The 18,170-nt window shown below is 43.2% G+C and overlaps 2 protein-coding genes across 3 annotated transcripts; both read right to left on the reverse strand.

The window, feature by feature from the left end:
* Positions 1 to 930: 930 nt before the first annotated feature.
* Positions 931 to 7,240, reverse strand: LOC137903009 (regulation of nuclear pre-mRNA domain-containing protein 1A-like). 2 transcript variants are annotated; one of them, XM_068747124.1, is made up of 8 exons: positions 6,942 to 7,240; positions 5,090 to 5,219; positions 4,905 to 5,011; positions 4,104 to 4,198; positions 3,784 to 3,910; positions 3,090 to 3,265; positions 2,980 to 3,027; positions 2,806 to 2,901 (listed from the first exon to the last, which is right to left on the reverse strand). In XM_068747124.1, the coding sequence occupies exons 1-7, from the start codon at positions 7,090 to 7,092 to the stop codon at positions 3,007 to 3,009; spliced, it is 807 nt and encodes a 268-aa protein (XP_068603225.1). In that variant the 5' UTR covers positions 7,093 to 7,240; the 3' UTR covers positions 2,806 to 2,901; positions 2,980 to 3,006. The 2 variants fall into 2 exon arrangements, with proteins under 2 accessions (XP_068603224.1, XP_068603225.1); XM_068747123.1 differs by lacking the exons at positions 2,806 to 2,901; positions 2,980 to 3,027 and adding an exon at positions 931 to 1,902.
* Positions 7,241 to 7,696: 456 nt separating this feature from the next.
* Positions 7,697 to 11,727, reverse strand: si:ch211-199g17.2 (uncharacterized). Its single transcript, XM_068747548.1, has 8 exons — positions 11,683 to 11,727; positions 11,467 to 11,589; positions 11,324 to 11,381; positions 10,538 to 10,674; positions 10,343 to 10,438; positions 10,178 to 10,235; positions 9,774 to 9,839; positions 7,697 to 9,615 (listed from the first exon to the last, which is right to left on the reverse strand). Exons 1-8 carry the CDS (start codon positions 11,725 to 11,727, stop codon positions 8,561 to 8,563), a joined length of 1,638 nt encoding a protein of 545 aa, XP_068603649.1. The 3' UTR covers positions 7,697 to 8,560.
* Between the last annotated feature and the right edge of the window lie 6,443 nt (positions 11,728 to 18,170).

The raw sequence follows: 18,170 nt of genomic DNA on the forward strand, positions 1-18,170 counted from the left end.
TCACAAGATGGACAAGACAAGTGATACAGAAATAAAGTGCTGGAGAGAGGAGAGAAACCAGATGTGATTTGCTCCACACATCATTTGATGCTCTTTGCTCTTGATCCCAATGGAAGACCAGTGCTTGGGATTTTGAGCTACATGAGTATTGTCATTCTTCATCAGTAAAATGATGCCGAGTACCTTAATATGTCCTGGTGTAGTCAGGTGTATCCTGTACAAGCTATCGCCCCTTATGGATTTGTCACAAATCTTGATTATAAGAGAAAAACATGAAGAATATAAATCAGCATGCTAGCTACAACAACTTTCATGATTAACTTTTAGTGTATAAAACTAACATATAAAATATATATTATGAGTCTTAGGTAATACAGCAGAACTATATGTTGTTATGGTTAGCATCTGGTATAGCTAGGTTTAGCTAGTGTGTGTGTTAATGGGGTAACTGCTATGAAGCATATATAAATGCTAGGTGTAGTTTTTTTTAACTAAGAAAATAAACTCGCAATCTACGACAAGGCATTTATTTTATCTACAGTATACTGAATGAATCTCAGTCGTCGAACAAAGTCTGCGCTAAGCTAATGCTAACGGTAGCCATCTTACCGTGCATTCAATAAATTCGGTCTCTTCGTCGTATGGCGTTTCGAGGTTATTCATTATTGGGTGATTTGCGCCACGGATTTAAAAAGAAAAAAAAAGTACACGCCTGAAAAGTATTTATATTCGCGTTAGGACTATGTCGCCGCAGTAGAAAATTACTTGCGGCTTCCTGTTTACACGCGAACGCGGTGTCGTCACACCTCCTATCAGCAGCAGTCACCGCAACAGAGCCGTCGCGGTATACAAAACGAGCGCACCCGCGCATGTTTCGCGTCAACGCTGCAGGACGTCGCTTGAAATTAAGCTCAGCTCGATGGGACTTGGAAAGCTTTTCTGTTCATTTATTTGTCATAAGAATTTGTAAAACAAACTGACTTTGGACACCGGCGCAACATTCAGTATAGACTTAAGAATAAATCTGTGATCGAGTCAACAAGACAACAAAACTCTTTTACATTTGGTTTCAGTTCAACGAAGATGTGAGCAACAATGAAGATATTAGTTATTAACAGAGACTCCTCATTATTCACCTGGATTCAATTTACATGGATACAAACCATAAGCACAACTGCAGGTGCAATTCCCATCATATTTACATGGAAATTTGGTTATGTACATCGATCCATGATCACTGCTCTCACAAAGAGGAAACATTAATAATTACTCATCAGGTTCAGAATACAGCCGAGCAAGAGTGAATAATTTACTTTAAAGGGTGCATAAAAACTGGGTTTTGGGTTATCAGCCAGCTTTTGCAATATTTGAACAGGATGCTTTCACAAAAATGGGGAGAAAAATAAAGTAAAAGTTACAACAGCAGTCCAAATCATTTAAATTTACTATGAACGATGACACAAAAAGATATACAAAAATATCACATCAACCAGGGACCAGAACAATTTAAAGATGGACAGGGGGATAAACTTGTCAGGGATTGTGTCTCAGAATTATCTAAGGTTAGAATGTACTGAGGACATACGGGACATCAACATGTAAAGAAGACATTTCTGTTAATAAAAGCCATGTGGATACATAATCTGTTTCTGGACAGAATTAAAACCACAAGTCACATATACAAGGGGCGCACACACTTTCCAAAAGTAAGCATGGCAAATGTCACTGATCAAATGTTTCAGAGATGGGTTGAGACATCTCAGGAGTAGGAGGAGAAGGTCCGACAAGGAGGCGAAAATTCAGTCAGTTTGAAGAGTTGTAGATTCCGCCTGGAAGATTGCCGAGACGTGAACGCAGCTCCTTCCTGACCTGGGTCACCCGCGCCAGTTTGCGTTTGTATTCCTGAAAAAGTCCACAGCAGAAATGATCCATCAGAGCTCAAAGACTTTGAAGTCGGAAAATTAGAGTGTATTTTTTGGTCTCAACAGCTTGTTGTGGGCAGTTAGCTGAAAGTAGCTGATATACTGACGCAGCACTTGTATGGATCCGTATTGCACTGCAGCGTTAGATACCTAAATGACTTTTAAGCCAAACCTCTTTAGGATGCTTTAAAAATACTTTTAAAACAAGCAATTTCATCTGAAAACACCACACGTAGGAAAAATGATGCGTAATCCTACTAAAAAAATTTTTTTATTTCGATTGTAAACCTTTTTATCCCTGCCCTCGTACAGACCAGACCACTGAATGGATACAGAAAGTTTTACAAGTTCATGACTAACTTGCTTTATTATCACTTTCATTTGATACCAATTAAAGGTTCCACAAAAACCTTCCTCCTCCTAATCAATATAAAAATAGACCATCCTAAAGAGTTAAAGTCTATTTGACTCTTTATGGTGAAACAGTAAACTACAACTGCTGCTTCCACCTTATTCCATTCCTCTTCTAACTTAGAGGACACACGTTTCTGTCCCGTCTCATGCATGTTGAATAAACTGTATGTAACGTAAACACCAGACTCAATCAGGTACGTTGTGGTTGAACACATTTTGCTTCTGAATAAAACATGTTACCAAACCCTCTGAGGCCAACGAGGATGGAGAAGTAAAATAATCTTGCTCTAAGATTTCTAAATCCTGTTTCCTGTGTTTGTTTGGAATAAAATTATACTTTGAGTGTCTGTATCAATTCTGCCATAATTAAACACAGTTTATTCACATGATATATGAAATTCTAAAATTTGTCCAATGCGTGTACCACAAAGGAGATGCAAATAAGAGCAAATAAAAGCACTCACAAAATCGGTTTTATTTTTTATTGTCATTTTCTTTTTCTTTTATTACAAATGATTTGGCTGAGTGGAGACACGAATGTGAAACGCTTCATCCTCTCGGTGTCCTGTGGATAAAGGCTAGACAGTTAATGTCACTGCAAAACAACGGCCAAGAAACCACAAGCGCGTCGGTCAATGCTGACCTTTGTGGGTGTTAAACACACAGAGGACTAAACACACCAGATGGAAACCTACGAGGCGTTCAGAGATAAAGAATTAGCAAATGAAGAAAAAGTGATTATACGTTACGCACTTCAAGTTTCTGCTCGTTCTGGGTGAGGCCGTCCCTCTGACTCTGCAGGAAGGCCGTTAGCGTGCGCGTGAGCTGCCTCCTGTCGTCGATCTCTGCCGCCAAGCGGCCGCTGTAGTCTGCTAGCAGCATGCAGGCTTCCTCCACCAGCCGGGAAAGCCGCTCACCCGATTCCTTATCTGAAGCACAGAAAGGCAGACAATGAGCAGAAAGAAAAAAAAACTTTTACATCACGAGTCCAGAGCGGGGGGGGGGGGACTGGTGGATGGACCTATTTTTAAACTATTATGAACCCAATCAAAACAGCTGCTGGGGCCCTGCTAGGAACCTAACATAGGCCGAGACGTGCGTCCGTCCCTCCGCATTGGCGAATGTAGAAAACTTGACTGTAAAAAGAATTCTGAGATGACTGGACAGAAAAGTAAGAATTGCCTTCCTGTAATGAGCGAAGCAGATCCATCGGGGGCGGGGGGGCAGATGCTGGAGCTCTATGATGGAATAGATCTGTGGCAAAGAGGCGGCAGAGGTTCCCCCACTGAGATTTTGACTGAGAGAATGCCTAAATGCCCCCATCCGGATAAATATAAAGATTTATTAGCTCATGAGTTTCTGTATTAACAAGCTGTGGGACAGACTCAAATGTCCCACACGTGCTTAGATGCAGGAGAAAACAGCGCACGGCGCCACGCTTCCCTACCCGTGACTCTGTTAAGCAGCGACGTGTCTTGCACCTCAGCAGGGAGGGAGGAGATGCGCTGACGTAGCACCGAGTCACCAGAGGCAGCATTTTCCAGCTCCTGGAGAGCTCGGATTAACTCTGCTGTCTAAGGCAGAGAGAGGGTTAAAGTAATCCAGCAGAGAGAATAAACAACTTCAAATGATTAGTATTTTTTTTAAACGTAAAAATAAGACTTCAAAATATGATCAACTATTCAGCAGATATCAAACACAGGGAGGTGTATAAAAAATAAATCGTATCTTCTGTAGCTGAAATAAATTATAGCCCATTTTTGCTACCTGTGGCGGCTCAGCTGGGGAACTCTGGGAGGCGAAGTCCTCGTCGTCAGGTTGGATCTCTTCATATGATCTCTTCTTAGCTTTCTTTTCCCCGTCTAGTAGAAAAGACAGGAAGCATTCCATCAGCATTTATTCCATTTAGCCGAGGATTTCAAACAAAGTGCTGCACATTTTATTGAATGCTTCGCATTCACACTCCTAGCATGAAGCTAATCCGCTATGCAGAATAAGCACATTTGCAGCTGGAGTTGCGGCGGTATTAAAAAATTCACACAACAGGAAGTGCCTCGGAAACAAAAAGCATTTAAGCTGAAGTTTTACGCTCCAGCTTTCTCCTGAAATACTGTATCCAGAGTTGAACTACTTGTTGTTCTCGCAAATAATGACTACTACCCCCCCCCCCCCCCCCCCCATCCTTCTTGTTGCAACTCATCACATTTGCCCCAAATAATAGGATATAGGATGGAGGATATGATCTGAATCTCCTCTTTCGTAGCCATCGCTGTAGCCCAGGTATTTAACTCCTTAGCTCCTCTGGGCTTCCAGGCCTCGCCACTGGGCCACGCCGTTTCTGTGAAAGGCCCATTAGCTCATCCGCAGTATAAACAATGGAGCCCAGGCACACCTTTGTCCGGATAGAGACCTGCTACGAATAAAAGTGCTCCAATGGCAATAAAAATAAGAAAGAATGAGCACAAAACCACTTTGTACTGCAGACAGTAACACGGGGTTATTAGTTAAAGAGACACAAACGGATGTTTGGAGCCTCTGGCGCTGCAGGTTAATGATGCTAAAACTTACACAGGACTTGCGAAAGCTGATCCAGCAGGTTGTTTTCGTACACAGCTCTCTCCTGCCAGATGGACAACACTCGACCCAGTTGTTTCTTACAGCCCTCCTCGCCGTCCCTGAACAGGGCGACACACGACAGAATGGGCATTTGCAGAAACATAAACTTAGTAATGATTTATTATATTAAGTCTGACCTGTAGACGTGTTTGAATGCTTCAACAATAACTGGGGAAAAGTCCTGGGTGAACTCGGGTCCTTTCTTCTTGCTGTTCTGAATGACGTCATTGGCCAAGTAAAGGAAGGTCAGCTTCCGCGACACCAGGGCTGCATAGACACACACACACACACACACACACACACACACACACTGCAGTGAATCCCTCAAGAATGATTTAAAGGTTGAACAATCTTGAGCAACATAACATTCCAAAGGAGTTGGACTTTAATTCATGGACAAAGACAATAACTAATCACTCACACATAAGAAAAGTATTTCTTTACATGAGAAAATACAAGAAAATGTATCCTGAAATATTTAGAGTCACCCGCATCATCCTTTGCGATGGATAAAGATAGTCCCCATTGCTATCAACGCTGAGCAGTTTTTAGTCCTCAATCAGGCTCCTAAAATACTACATTCACTTGAGATATCATTAAGTTGTTGACTAGTACCCTAAAGGAAGGGGATGCCATTATTAGCTACACCTACAACAATAACCAACATCCATACAACTTGCTTTTTTAAACTAGTGAAATAAAGTTGTACACCGAATATGCAATATGCAATTCACACTGCACAAACGAGACGTCTTTAGAAAATAAACAAAATATTATCATGTTGTCTCGGAACTTTTAAAACATTCTCACATTTTTATCTAACAAAGTGCAGAGAAAGAATGACAAGAAAGCTAAAGCTTGAAATTGGCAGAAGAGCAGATACGTATTAGAATGAATAGCTCCATTCATCCGGGATAGAAATGTTGACGTCAGGTGGAATTAAACCTTGAAGAACTGATACCGTCTCTAAACGGCATACCATGTTCACCTGCTTAACACGTATTACATCCGTCTTGTGAATAAACCGAAACACCAGAGCCACAGACCAAAGAGGAAAAACAACCCTGACAAAGTTCAGGAAAATTCACGAGCACTGCAGTATCCGGTGAGGTCTCTGTATATTCACCACCACCACCACCGATAACCTTCTGCCACACCGTATCATTGCATTCACACAGATTGTTTTTCTTTTTTTAATATAGGTGAATCATTTCTTGTGGTGAACCATGAGAGCGAGCAACAAGGACAAGCAAGTATTACTGATTTTAAGTCAACATGTTTTCTGAGGATGTCAAATAGACTGCGATTACAGGGTGACTGTTGATAGTTGTTAGCTATTTCTAATTTAATGACCTCATTTACATACTTTGTAATAAGAAACTTTAGTTTAACGGTCACTGATCACAAGTGAAGTAGACGAAACACAAATACCTGCTTCTGGGGGGGGGGGGGGGGGGGAATTATAAATTGATAGCGTGCTACCATCAATACAGAAAGGAAATAAATCAAAAGTTTAATCTACAATCTACTTCCTTCACAGACAGATAGCTTATACAGTATGATCAGATGGCAACAATATTTAGACTAAACTAGTATTTTCTAAAGCAAGCATGAACTAAGAATGCATTTAGGTCCCCATTTGCCATGTTTATTCTCACGCTTTATCAGCAGCTAAACCTCAGATAGCGGCAGCATCAAAAGGTTTACATAAACAAGAAAGCAGAGGGTAACATTTAACAATCCTGCTAGCCAATTAAATCACATTAAAGCGTGCTTGTGAGAAGTTAGTTAGCGTTAAGTCGTCGTGCTACCCATGACCCGCGGACTCACAACTCCCTCGGCGTTACCATAGTTTGAAATTCTTAATACTGCTTCGGCTAGTTAGCCACCTTGGCTAACGACGTTAGTTGTTTGTATTTAGCCATCGTGTTAGCGCTTTTTAACATATATATATAAACAAAGGAATTAGCTGGTTCAAATCAACCGTACCTTTTCTCAGTTCGTTGAACCAAACATTGACGATAGTCCTCGAGTGCTTTCTGTGGTGGATGAGCCACAGCGACAGCGTCTGCACACTTTGCTGCGAGTTGCTTAGCTCGGATAGTTTCTTTTCTAAAGCCGCCTCGGAGAACGCTGACATCTTGCCGCTGTTGGAGTTCCGAGACACCGGGAGGGCAGCTCCAAGGTTTCTCCCAGATTCGTGGTCAGCAGCAATTCAGCCGATCTAAGCCATTAATTTGTATTTTTACACGATACCGTCTACTACGTACGAACAGGTCGTTATGCTAGCTTGCTAACGACGTCTTTCTCAGTGTTATCCAGGCTAGCTTGCTAGCAGTAGCCAAATACAGGCGCTTCCGCACGGCAGCTTATGTTGCGTTCAGGCATCCCGTAATTTGCAGAATATTTTAGTCTAACGTTAAACTCCGCCTAAAGTCAGATTGTCACGTAGAAAGTATTTATAATTTTTCTGAATATATCGACAACACATTCATGTTCATGAGATTCTTTCGAACTCTAAATTAATTTCTTATTCTTATTACTTGAATTCAATTTAGCTGGTTATTTTTATTTTTATTTCCAGGACCACTTAACGCATCACTTTTTGTGACATGACATTTCCGGTAACATTGTTCGTTTTACAGAAAGACCGAGTTGTGCTCAAAATCGACACACACACACACACACACACACAATGAACCATCACACATTTAATCAATTTCAAAAATGTCATTTGGATTTATTTAAACAGAGTTTGTAAATAACACACAGCAGAATGGTCACAAAGAAAAATGAGTTTTAGGTGTTCATGCAGTAGTTCAGCATGGTGAAAATTAAAAACCAGTCTCAGTATGATGTGAACAAGACGCCTCAAGGGTAAATTTACTTTTCAAACTGGACAAAATTTGGCTCATGGGCACAATTGTTTAACAGTGACTTGCAGTCACTTAAAATACTTTAACCAAGAAAAAAAAAGAGACCATTCTAAGAGTAGAAAAATAATGGAAAGTGTTAAAATAATCAAATCTGATCTTTTTCTTAACCAGAAACACCAGATACCAGAAACAGCCCCCCTCCCCCCCCAAAAAAATAGAAGTCAACAAAATGCACACAAATCTCACATCTAGGCCAAAAAATACTAGATACCCTGTAATAATATTTGGCATTTATCTCATCCACAACAAAGGACATGAAACTTAGAAATACAAGTAAATTATCATATTGTAATAAAGCTAGATGACTGCCTGTCTCGGATCACCTTATGATGCACCAGCTGCATTTACACCTGCAACACCTTAGTGTCCAAGTGCATCAGAAAAATATCAGTCTGAGCCCATTTAAATTCAGTGGTTCAAAATTTCATCAGAAAATGAAACTAAAATTGCAACAGAAACAACAAAAAAGTTACATACGCAAGAAATATGTCCAAATAGTGATGAACTGAAACGCAAAGACAAAGCTGAATACTGACCTCCGAGGTTTATGAAGGCATCAAATTTCAGAATCCATATTTCTTAACAGCAAATAAAAAAAACAACAACAACCACAGTTAACGCCACCCTGGATGATGTAATTGTGATTTAACTCAATGGCAACACCAGGGACGTTTACCCCAACAAACCAGCAGGGGTCTGTGGGGTCCACATCACATTAGCATGGATCAAATGCTGGCCAGGAGTTATCACAGGCCCATCATTGTACCCCGAGCCTCCTGGAATGGCTTGCAGAGCCGTGGGTTGCATCACATAACTTTGTGAAGCTGCCTGAACAGGTCCGGTGCCGAAACCCACGTATGTCTGCCAAGAGCTTGGCTCGCTCTGGAGAAACTGTTCCGCCGGCTTGGGCCAACTGTTGCCGCCGTGGGCAAACGGCTCAGGGTGCAGGTCGCACCAACTTGCACCCTGATGGCTCACACTGCCTGCAGGAAGGCCTGCGTGATCGTGGGTCACGTACTCATATCGGGGCTGTTGATTGTGACGCTGGGCAACATTTCCGGCCATCGGCCACTCTTCTTGGGGCATCGCCATTCTCACGACAACTTGCGAGAGTGAATTGCACCACGGCTCTGCGCCGTAGGGGGCGTGGTAAGACGGCCAGTCCGGAGCGTGGGAAACAGCAGGCGACACCCACTCGTTCGGCGTCTGTGGATCCTCATGCTGCCAGCCTTTGTCAAAGCTCTGACTCGATCCTTGCGGATCGTGCCGCCTGCTGTAATCGTTCCCCCCAGACCAGGGGTATTCCATCCCACTGATGGATTCAGATTGGTTGTAGTTCTCATTCGCGTCTTGATGACGGACAAAGGCGCCGTCCGGCCCCGTGAAGCAGCCGCCGTCTGCACCGTTGCCACACGGGCCGTGCTGAAGTTGGAAGGTCTGATCTGCATTGTCAGCTGCAAATCGACTGAATGACTGAGCTTCACAGTCCTTTGACTCAAAAGCTGAGGGAGTGACATCAGAGTCCGGTGGAGGGGAGGACGCGGGCGGGGCGGGGTCGTCGTCCCTGCTGAAAGGCGTCCTCTCCAGGAGAATGGCACCTTTGCTAAGAGGAAGGCTTACCTTGAATACAGTGGCATTCTTGTTCCTCCTCTTTTTATTTGTCCTCATCATCCCTACAGTGCATTTCACAGGGCTGGCTCGATTTGAAGTCTTCCTCACACTCGCCCCTTCAGGAAAATATAAAGTAAAATGTGTTAACTGGCTCCACGGAGCTTGAAAAAGTACAGAAAATAAAGAAGAATGATTAAACATTGAATGAATGACTGAAAGAAAAACATGGTTTTTTTGCATCCTTAGAGGGAAGCCTTACTCCAAAGACACACACCTACGACGGGTATTTTCATCCCTCGGTTCTCACCACGTGTCCGTCGTTTACGAAGCATCTTTATGCCTAAAACAAACACAAAAAAAAGGAAACAAAAAAGGAGACACACGATATTCACCACGCTGGGAAATTCTCTTTCGCCGATGATGAAATTAAAACCGCTAAACTAATTGCACGACACCAAACCAAAAACTGTTATATTTTTGTCCTAGGGAGCTTAATTTACCTCCAGTTTTACCTTCAATGTCTTATCGCAGAGATTACGAGCTCTACAACCAAAAATGGTCATATATTACTTCAGAGGAGTATTATATTTATATTATAAATAGTAGAGATTTGCGGGTCAAGAGACGAATGGTTAACGGCCAAGCAGAGAAGACAGAGGATGGGGCAGCTGTACTTACACCAGTGGTAGCTTTTGCTAGTCATTAGGATACAGAGTGATTCTGGTAAATTCACCACCTGGAAAAATGAGAGCTTTGAATATTTTTTTAGAAACTAATGAGCGGAGGTAAAAACTTGAGGAGAGAACATGAGCAATTCTGTAACAAAACATATCAAAACGATACCTTCTGCTCGCCGCTTCCCACGTCTCGCAAGGCTTTCCTAGCCAACGACCGCAGAAGCCGGCGGTCGTCGCCAACGTCTCCCATCAGTGCCGATTTCTGCCCGGGATGAGTTTCCATCTACACACAGCTCACGTGTTTGGTTAGTATGTTATCTACACAGGATGCACAAGAAAAGGCGAAGCACAACAAACTCACCAAATAGTTAGCAAGATGAGCGGAGCCGGTTAGGTGATCGACGACGTCCTCGTTGTTGGCTCGGACTCGGCAGCAGTGACATAAGAAGCAGTAGCTTTGGCCAGCTTCGCTTCTGCACTCAACCACGCGGGACAGCCCTGTTTCACACGTTAAAGCAGCTTTAACACTTGGATTTGCACTTCTTTAACTCGTTGTATTATATATATATATATGTTTTTATTTTAAACGAAGAACATTTACACAGTCCCGTATTTATTGCATTGACACCAGAAATGTTCAGGTGTATTTTTTTTCCAACCCCATCATCCTTGTGCTGACACGATTCTACCACATGGCGGTGCTGTTGTCCACGTGGGCTCACCAATAATAGAGTCGGTTCCTTTGCAGCCATCTAGAAAGCCGTTGGCGTCGTCGGACGATGCAGAAGGAGCCGCATCCGACTGCATCAAAGACGACGGGGTGCTCATCTCTCCCGAACGCCAACGGGATTTTTCCAACTGTCGTTTTTCGCTGCAGCCTAACAAAACAACCCTGTGCGATTGGTCGGGGCCGTCCCCGCGCTGCGGGGGTGTCGCCTCCGACTGGCTGTCAAGTTGATGTCTTACGACGTTTATCAGAGTTACTGCTGAAGTGTTAGAGAGAGAAATAAGTTCAGAAAAACACAGTAGAAATACTGCCGCAAACCGCAGAAAGAGATAAAGGGAAAGATGGGGATTTGGGTTGAAGGCGTAGTAGACAAAGCAGAGGTCGAGATCGACTGTTCTCGACAAGCGAGTCGTCACTGACCATCATTCTCACTGCGGGCAGCCATCATCCGGTAGACGGCGTCTTCAACCTCTAACAACTTCAATGCGAAGGTGCAAATAGGTGTGAATACACGCATCCGAAAGACTCCAGCGGTCGCAACTACTTGTGAAAACATAACATACCCGGATGTGTCCTGGTCCCTCCTCACCCTCGAGCGCCTTTGCTTTCTCCATCAGGGGACGGGCCAGCTTGAACAACTCGGCATTCTCCGTCCACCCAGACAACAAACTGGGGTGCCAGGCTTTCTGTCAAGAAAAAACAAACTCCACAACCTCTCGATAAAATCCAACCAAAAAGGCAGCAGCTTCCGCAAAACGTCTCCCATGGTGCTTACTCACGATGTAGTTGAATCTGTGGAGGCTTCCCGTGATGTGGTTCCTCATGTCAGTTCTATTAATCCGACACACACACGCGTCACACAAGTACAAGGCTTCTCCGCCGCGCGCGCCTGCCGGGACGCATTCCACGATGGAGCCCAGGCCTGAACGTCCCATCAAAGAGACAAAAATCATTCAAAGCACACACAGGACCATAAGAGTGGGATTGTCCGTTACCGACCAATAATGGGTTGCAGTCTCTTCTTGTTGTTTAGATACAACTTCAGGGAATCCAGTAGCCGGCCTGAGCTGGAAATTCCTTAAAGACAGAGAATGCATCAGTCGGCGTAAAGTAGCGGGGAGGAAAACGGCGTAAAAGCTGCAATCTAAAAAAAAAAAAAAAAAGGTAGGACATGACACAGGTGTACCTCTCTGCGTCTCCACCGGATGCATGCTGCCGTTAGGGAACCGCCCGCCTGCAACCAGTCAAAGGGACGCAGTGAGCCCAGAGGAAGTAACAGAGGCACCATCAGATAGACAAAGAGCCCTGAAGTGTTCCGCCTCGGGAGATATTTAAACAGGACAGACAGCGTCTCCCCTTTTCCAGATAGAACCGGTTTTGAGAACACATTTTCAAGGTCATTTCAGTTTTAATCAAGATGACCATAAAGCAAAAAAAAAAAAAAGAAAAAAAACAAGCGAAGGCCATGTGTGGGTGAAACATCTGTGTAAGTCAGGAGGTGTGTGGCAGTTTGGTGAAGGGATTTTTTTTTTTTTTTTACAGCAGCCTGGATTGCGGGGCTATTCACTGCACCTGGGGGGTGGGGGGTGGGGGGGTCACATCAGAAGATGGTGACCAGTGATAAAGTCTTGAAGTGTTGCTGTTAACAGTTAACAGAAGGTCTGTGTGTTGATATTTGTGCAGCTGCCCCTTCTCTGCAGTTCCTCTAGTTTCAGTCAGACCTGGAGCTGTTTAAAGGAGGTAACATCCATTTGCTGTTTTATGCACTCGCTTGTTTTAACGTTACCTTTTTTGACTCGTTATTCAGATGCACAGTTTCACATCTACTACTACTGTACTTTCTTCTCGTCCCCTAGGTCACCTCTTAGTGCCTCATCACATCTTTGCTCCAATGGTAGAAGAGGAAATGTGACTTTTGGGTATCCGGTTGAGATCTTGTGCAGACTCAGTTATAAAAACCACAACCGTTTCCTGAGCAGCAAATTCCATTTTTTACTAGAGATTTCCACTGGACTCAAATCGGCATTTGTAGTCGATCTTTACAAACATTTAACAAGTCATTAAGAATTTGAAACTTTTTGTTGTTGCTTGTTCTCATTTAATAAAAGTCACAAAGACAATTTCCTCGTTCTCACTCTTTATTTATTATTTTTGTACTCATTTTAAACTTTAGATTATGGTGTTTTTGCTACTACGGTCCTTTTAAAATGAAAATAAGAGTTTTTCCCAATCTTGAATTTTGTCAGTCAAGGCTAGTGGCTCTTAATTGCGTTATTTGAATTTTTATTCACAAATGTTCTGCAAATCGGCTCCGGCCTTCTATGATCTGGAAAGAAATTTGTTTCTTTTTATGCAACGAAACAAAAAATGGATTTGCAACCAAAAAAAAAGATTTGCAAACAAGACCATGATTATCTATCAACATCATTATTTTTGGTTGCAAATCCATTTTTTGTTTGATTGCATAGAAATAAACACGTTTCTCTCCATAGTATGAGAAATCAACACAAGAACATAAGAACTCTCCATGTCGCACGTGTTAAATCAATCTGATCACCAAACCTAGAATTCTAAAGAGAATTTGCAACAAAATGCAAAAAGAAAAAAGAAATTTGCTTAGGAGTGGAGACAATATTATGTGTACCTCGGTGAGTTTCAACGACACGTTCTTCAACTACCACACTCCAAATCAAACCAACCACCAGATGGCGCTGCAGTATCAACCCGACACGGGCGGGTGACGTTTCTGCCTTTATTGAGATTACGGAGTTGTTTAATGAAGTAAAAACAGCATCTAACGAAACTAACTTTTAATTTAAAAACATATTTTGGTGATTGTGGCTTCCGCTGCTCACTAATTACACCGTTTACTCAACCGGCGCGTCACACGTGGAGGACGCTGCTCGTGCGAAACGGTCAAAACCAAAAAGTGGACTTCTTGTTACGAGGAAATCCGTCATCGCGTTCTTTAACGCCGAAACAGACACAGAACCTTTTACAGAACAAAAAGCAAGTCCCGCAAGTCCCGCAAGTATCCGACCCGACAGCCGCCTGCCCCCGGAAATAAACCGCTTCCACACAATTTAAAAACTCAAACTTAAATTAGCCCCAAACCGAACCCGCGACCGAGCCACCGAATAAAAATAAATACAAATAAAGACTTACCGGGAGAAGCGATGAATCAAAGAAACGATTGATCAACTTGTATCCGAGGCTTTCTGATCAGCTCTGAAAAACTACTTCCCTGCGTCGCGCGCGTGGATGCGTCGCGCGGGGTGGTGACGTCACGCGTATATTCTTCGTATTTCAAAGAATCTTAAACAATTCATCTCTAGAAATACATTTTATTGTGCCTACTACGAATAAAAACACTCAAAATACTGCACACACAAAAGTGTGTGTGTGAACAGACCTTTAAGCCTTTATTAAAGTTTTTTTTTTACTTTAAGCCCCCCCTTGCTCCGTTAAAGAATAGAATAGAATAGAATAGCATAGAATAGAAAGCCTTTATTGTCCTTGCATAGTGGCTACACAATGATAGGACTACACAATGATATTAGGACTACACAATGATATTAGGACTACACAATGATATTAGGACTACACAATGATATTAGGACTACACAATGATATTAGGACTACACAATGAGATTAGGACTACACAATGAGATTAGAACTACACAATGATATTAGGACTACACAATGAGATTAGAACTACACAATGATATTAGGACTACACAATGAGATTAGAACTACACAATGATATTAGGACTACACAATGAGATTAGAACTACACAATGAGATTAGGACTACACAATGATATTAGGACTACACAATGAGATTAGAACTACACAATGATATTAGGACTACACAATGAGATTAGAACTACACAATGAGATTAGGACTACACAATGAGATTAGGACTACACAATGAGATTAGAACTACACAATGATATTAGGACTACACAATGAGATTAGAACTACACAATGAGATTAGGACTACACAATGAGATTATTTTCCATCCTGTGATTTTTTACACGTTTCCCACACCACGGACGCGCACGAACATGCACGTGTACCGTAATATGGCATCTATTCACGTACCCACGGAGCGTGGGGCGGAGTCAGAGGGCAATCACTATTAATGCGCCACAGCTTGGCCACACTACCCCGCAAGAGGAGCTGCGTGGAGCAGCAGAGCGCGTTTCGCTGGACTAGTTTGGATCCTCAAATGAGATGAGCTGGGGGTTTTTTTTTTTTTTTTTTACTTTGAATAACTTTACAGGGAGCTCCTGTCTGAAGATCTAATTGCATTTTAATTTTAATTTCTGCTGGCAGTAACGTTTGAACATGGCGGGCTTCTTAGGCTGTCAGGTGGGTGAAAACGTGTCCGTGTGCCGCGCAGAGACGACGGGCACGTTTGGAGTCTTGTCCCGGTTCCAGGTCCACTGTCTCGCTTTCCGGGCGCATTCTTCTTCTTCTTCTTCCTCTTCTTTTTCTTCTTCTTCGTCTGCTTCTCTGTGTACTTTGTATTCTGCTCATCTCACGTGGATGAATGCGTTTTGCAGGCGGCACGTTAGCGCAGTGGATTGATGTGTGTGTGTGTGTGTGTGTGTGTGTGTGTGTGCGTGCGCGCGCCGCGATGAACCGGCGTCTCGTCCGCAGCTCTGATCCAAAGCGAAACGAAAAGTCTGACTTCATCCAGCTGAGATGAAGAACTATAGAAAGACGGACCTGGATCAAAGTCTCAATACGAAACGCCGGTTTGACAAAATATTATTTGTATGAACTATGAAGTCAGGAATGAATTCTGCAGTTTGTCTGTGCAGGGCAAAAAAAAGTTGTGATTGTACAAGTGCATCCTGTCCATGAGCATCTTGGATAAAGGGTGTCTTATTACAATGTAGGATGTGTTGAATTTCTTTATTTCAGTTTTTTTTTTTATTATTCTTTGCAGTTTTTCTGGACGTTGGTTTTGTCATGGGCGTTGAGTTTTGCTGAGGTGGTGTCGATCTCAGTGAAATGTTAAAATCTCAACGAAAACCCATAATATGACTGTGCGATCCAAGTTTAGAGGACAGACTTTGATGGCTTGGACACGTCCAGAGGAGAGACGGGGACTTTATCGGTAGAAGCATGGAGCTGCCAGGAAACGGGGCTGGAGGTCGACCCAGGAAAAGAGACATGGACGTAGTGAGGGAGGACATGAGAGTGGCTGGTGATGGGGAGGACGATGCAAAGGACAGGGTGAAGTGGAGACCGTTGATTTTACTGTGGGGACCCCTCACGGGACAAGAAGAAAGGACAGTAGTAGTAGTAGTAGTAATCCAAGTTTAATTTATCTATGACCCTTGGGGAAAATAATGTCTTTCTGTGTGGGCGGCTGTGGCTCAGTTGATAGCGCGGGACGTCCAGTGACTGACTGATGGGTCGGCAGTTTGAATCCCGGGTCTGTCTGTCCACATGTCAGAGTGTTCTTGGGCAAGACCCTGAACCCCAAATTGCTCCCAGTGGGCCTGGCCAGAGACTTGCAGTCTCCTACTGGAGTGTGAATGTGAGGCTTAATCGTAAAGTGCTTTGGACGAAGGTGTAGAAAGTGCTAAATAAGTCCATTTACCATTTCTGGGACACGTCCAACACTTCACTTCAATGTTATTTCTATAGCGCCAGATCACAACAGAAAGTCGTCTCAAGGCACTTTACAGGACTAGAAGAGAAAGAGAAAACCCAACACGAGAGCAAGAACTTTGGAGACGGCGGCGGTAACGGGCGGAAACCTTGGACAGAACCTAAGACTCGTAGTAGACGGCCGTCTGTCTGGACCGGGTGGGTTGAGAAGGAGGGAGGGAGAGAGAGAGACAAGTAGGAGGAGAGTCAAAAACAAGCAGGTGGACAGAGAAGTGATGGGGAGCAGGAGCAGACAAAAACAAAGCGTAACAGGCTGCTGAACAAGATACCGGCTAAAGAGCTGCTAGATAAAGCTATAAATGCTAATGCTAGCGATGTGGACATCAGTGTTGAAGGCCACAGGTGCAGGTTCTGCAGCGCCACAGACAGAAGGACCTGCAGACTGAAAGGCGAAAGGACAAACAGAGGGAGAGAGAGCACGAGACTACGGGGAAGAGTGATGGGTTCAAAGTTGATACACAGAACCTACACGGGAGAGAACAGACAGATGAATGGCTTGTTACTCACGAGGGGACAGACGAGATCCCGGTTACAATCTCATCTCCGGGTTCCTCAGCCAGTCGCCTCGCTTTCTATTAGATTCAGAGGGCCCTAGTTACAATGGTTCTGCCTCCCCGGGGGGGGGCACATATGGTAACAAAGAAAAGGCAGAATGGAAAAAACACACACATCATTCATGTCAATAACATATACGGGTAACATCAGCTTTTTCCTCATGTAGCCCCAACTCCCTTTCTGGTGGAAGTGAGTGCCGGTCAGAGCGACCGTTTGAATGAATGAATATATTTATCAGATAGAATGTTAGAGTACAAGTGCAGTCACACAGTAGCATGTATTACAGTACAAATAAAGTCAAGCATCCTGTCTGAGAGGAGCATTTCAAAAAAGCCCTTGCGGTCTTGTTTCCGTTGATCTGTGGATCAGACATCAACTTGGAGTTTGCACACTTCCGCAATTCTTGCAGAGCATATATATTTAGACACGCATGGTTATGATTTTAAAATAATGATGCTAATATGAGTGAAATAATATCTTTATAATGACAGTGCGATTACATACAGAATAAATCCAACAAAAAGGCAGCAAGGCCGGATCACTTGATCCAAAATCATCAAACATCCTGCAACTATCTATCCATCCATGTTTCATTCTCCTTAATAGAGGCCTGCGCTCTTGCGCCATTGTACGCCTCGAGCTGCAAAATCACACTTCCTGTCTTTCTGCTCGCCAACAATTTACAATGTGTAGCTTTTAGACAAGGAATGGAATGACAAAGAAAACCACAGGGGCACAGGTGTTGCATGTCAGGGGTCAAAAGAGAACTGCAGAGGGTCGGCTAAGCGATAAGCTATCCTCAAAACCCCGCTTTAAATTCTGAGCTAAGGAATGGGAGAAAACCAGACGTTTAACGGGATGCTGAAACGGGCTAGGCTACAGAGTGCAAGGGGCGTAGCCAATGTAAATCTTTTTATTGTTGTAAAATAAATTTGGAATGTTACCCGAAACGACATTTGTCTTATTCAAACAAATGTCTTTTTATTCTGCATTGCTAATGTACCTTTTCTTCTTTTATCGTAG

Source organism: Brachionichthys hirsutus, chromosome 13, assembly GCF_040956055.1.
Source record: "Brachionichthys hirsutus isolate HB-005 chromosome 13, CSIRO-AGI_Bhir_v1, whole genome shotgun sequence".
Lineage (NCBI taxonomy): Eukaryota > Metazoa > Chordata > Actinopteri > Lophiiformes > Brachionichthyidae > Brachionichthys > Brachionichthys hirsutus.

Bases quoted from the DNA above. Each gene is read 5' to 3' on its own strand.
- LOC137903009 (XM_068747123.1), bottom strand. From the start codon at position 7,092: ATGTCAGCGTTCTCCGAGGCGGCTTTAGAAAAGAAACTATCCGAGCTA. The intron at 5,220-6,941 runs GTACGGTTGATT...GTGTCTATGCAG, and splicing joins GTTCAACGAACTGAGAAAAG to CCCTGGTGTCGCGGAAGCTG. The intron at 4,199-4,904 runs GTAAGTTTTAGC...CTTTTCTACTAG, and splicing joins TCAGCTTTCGCAAGTCCTGT to ACGGGGAAAAGAAAGCTAAG.
- si:ch211-199g17.2 (XM_068747548.1), bottom strand. From the start codon at position 11,727: ATGAGGAACCACATCACGGGAAGCCTCCACAGATTCAACTACATC. The intron at 10,236-10,342 runs GTATCGTTTTGA...TCATTTTTCCAG, and splicing joins TGGGAAGCGGCGAGCAGAAG to GTGGTGAATTTACCAGAATC. The intron at 9,616-9,773 runs GTGTGTGTCTTT...ATTTTCCTGAAG, and splicing joins GATGAAAATACCCGTCGTAG to GGGCGAGTGTGAGGAAGACT.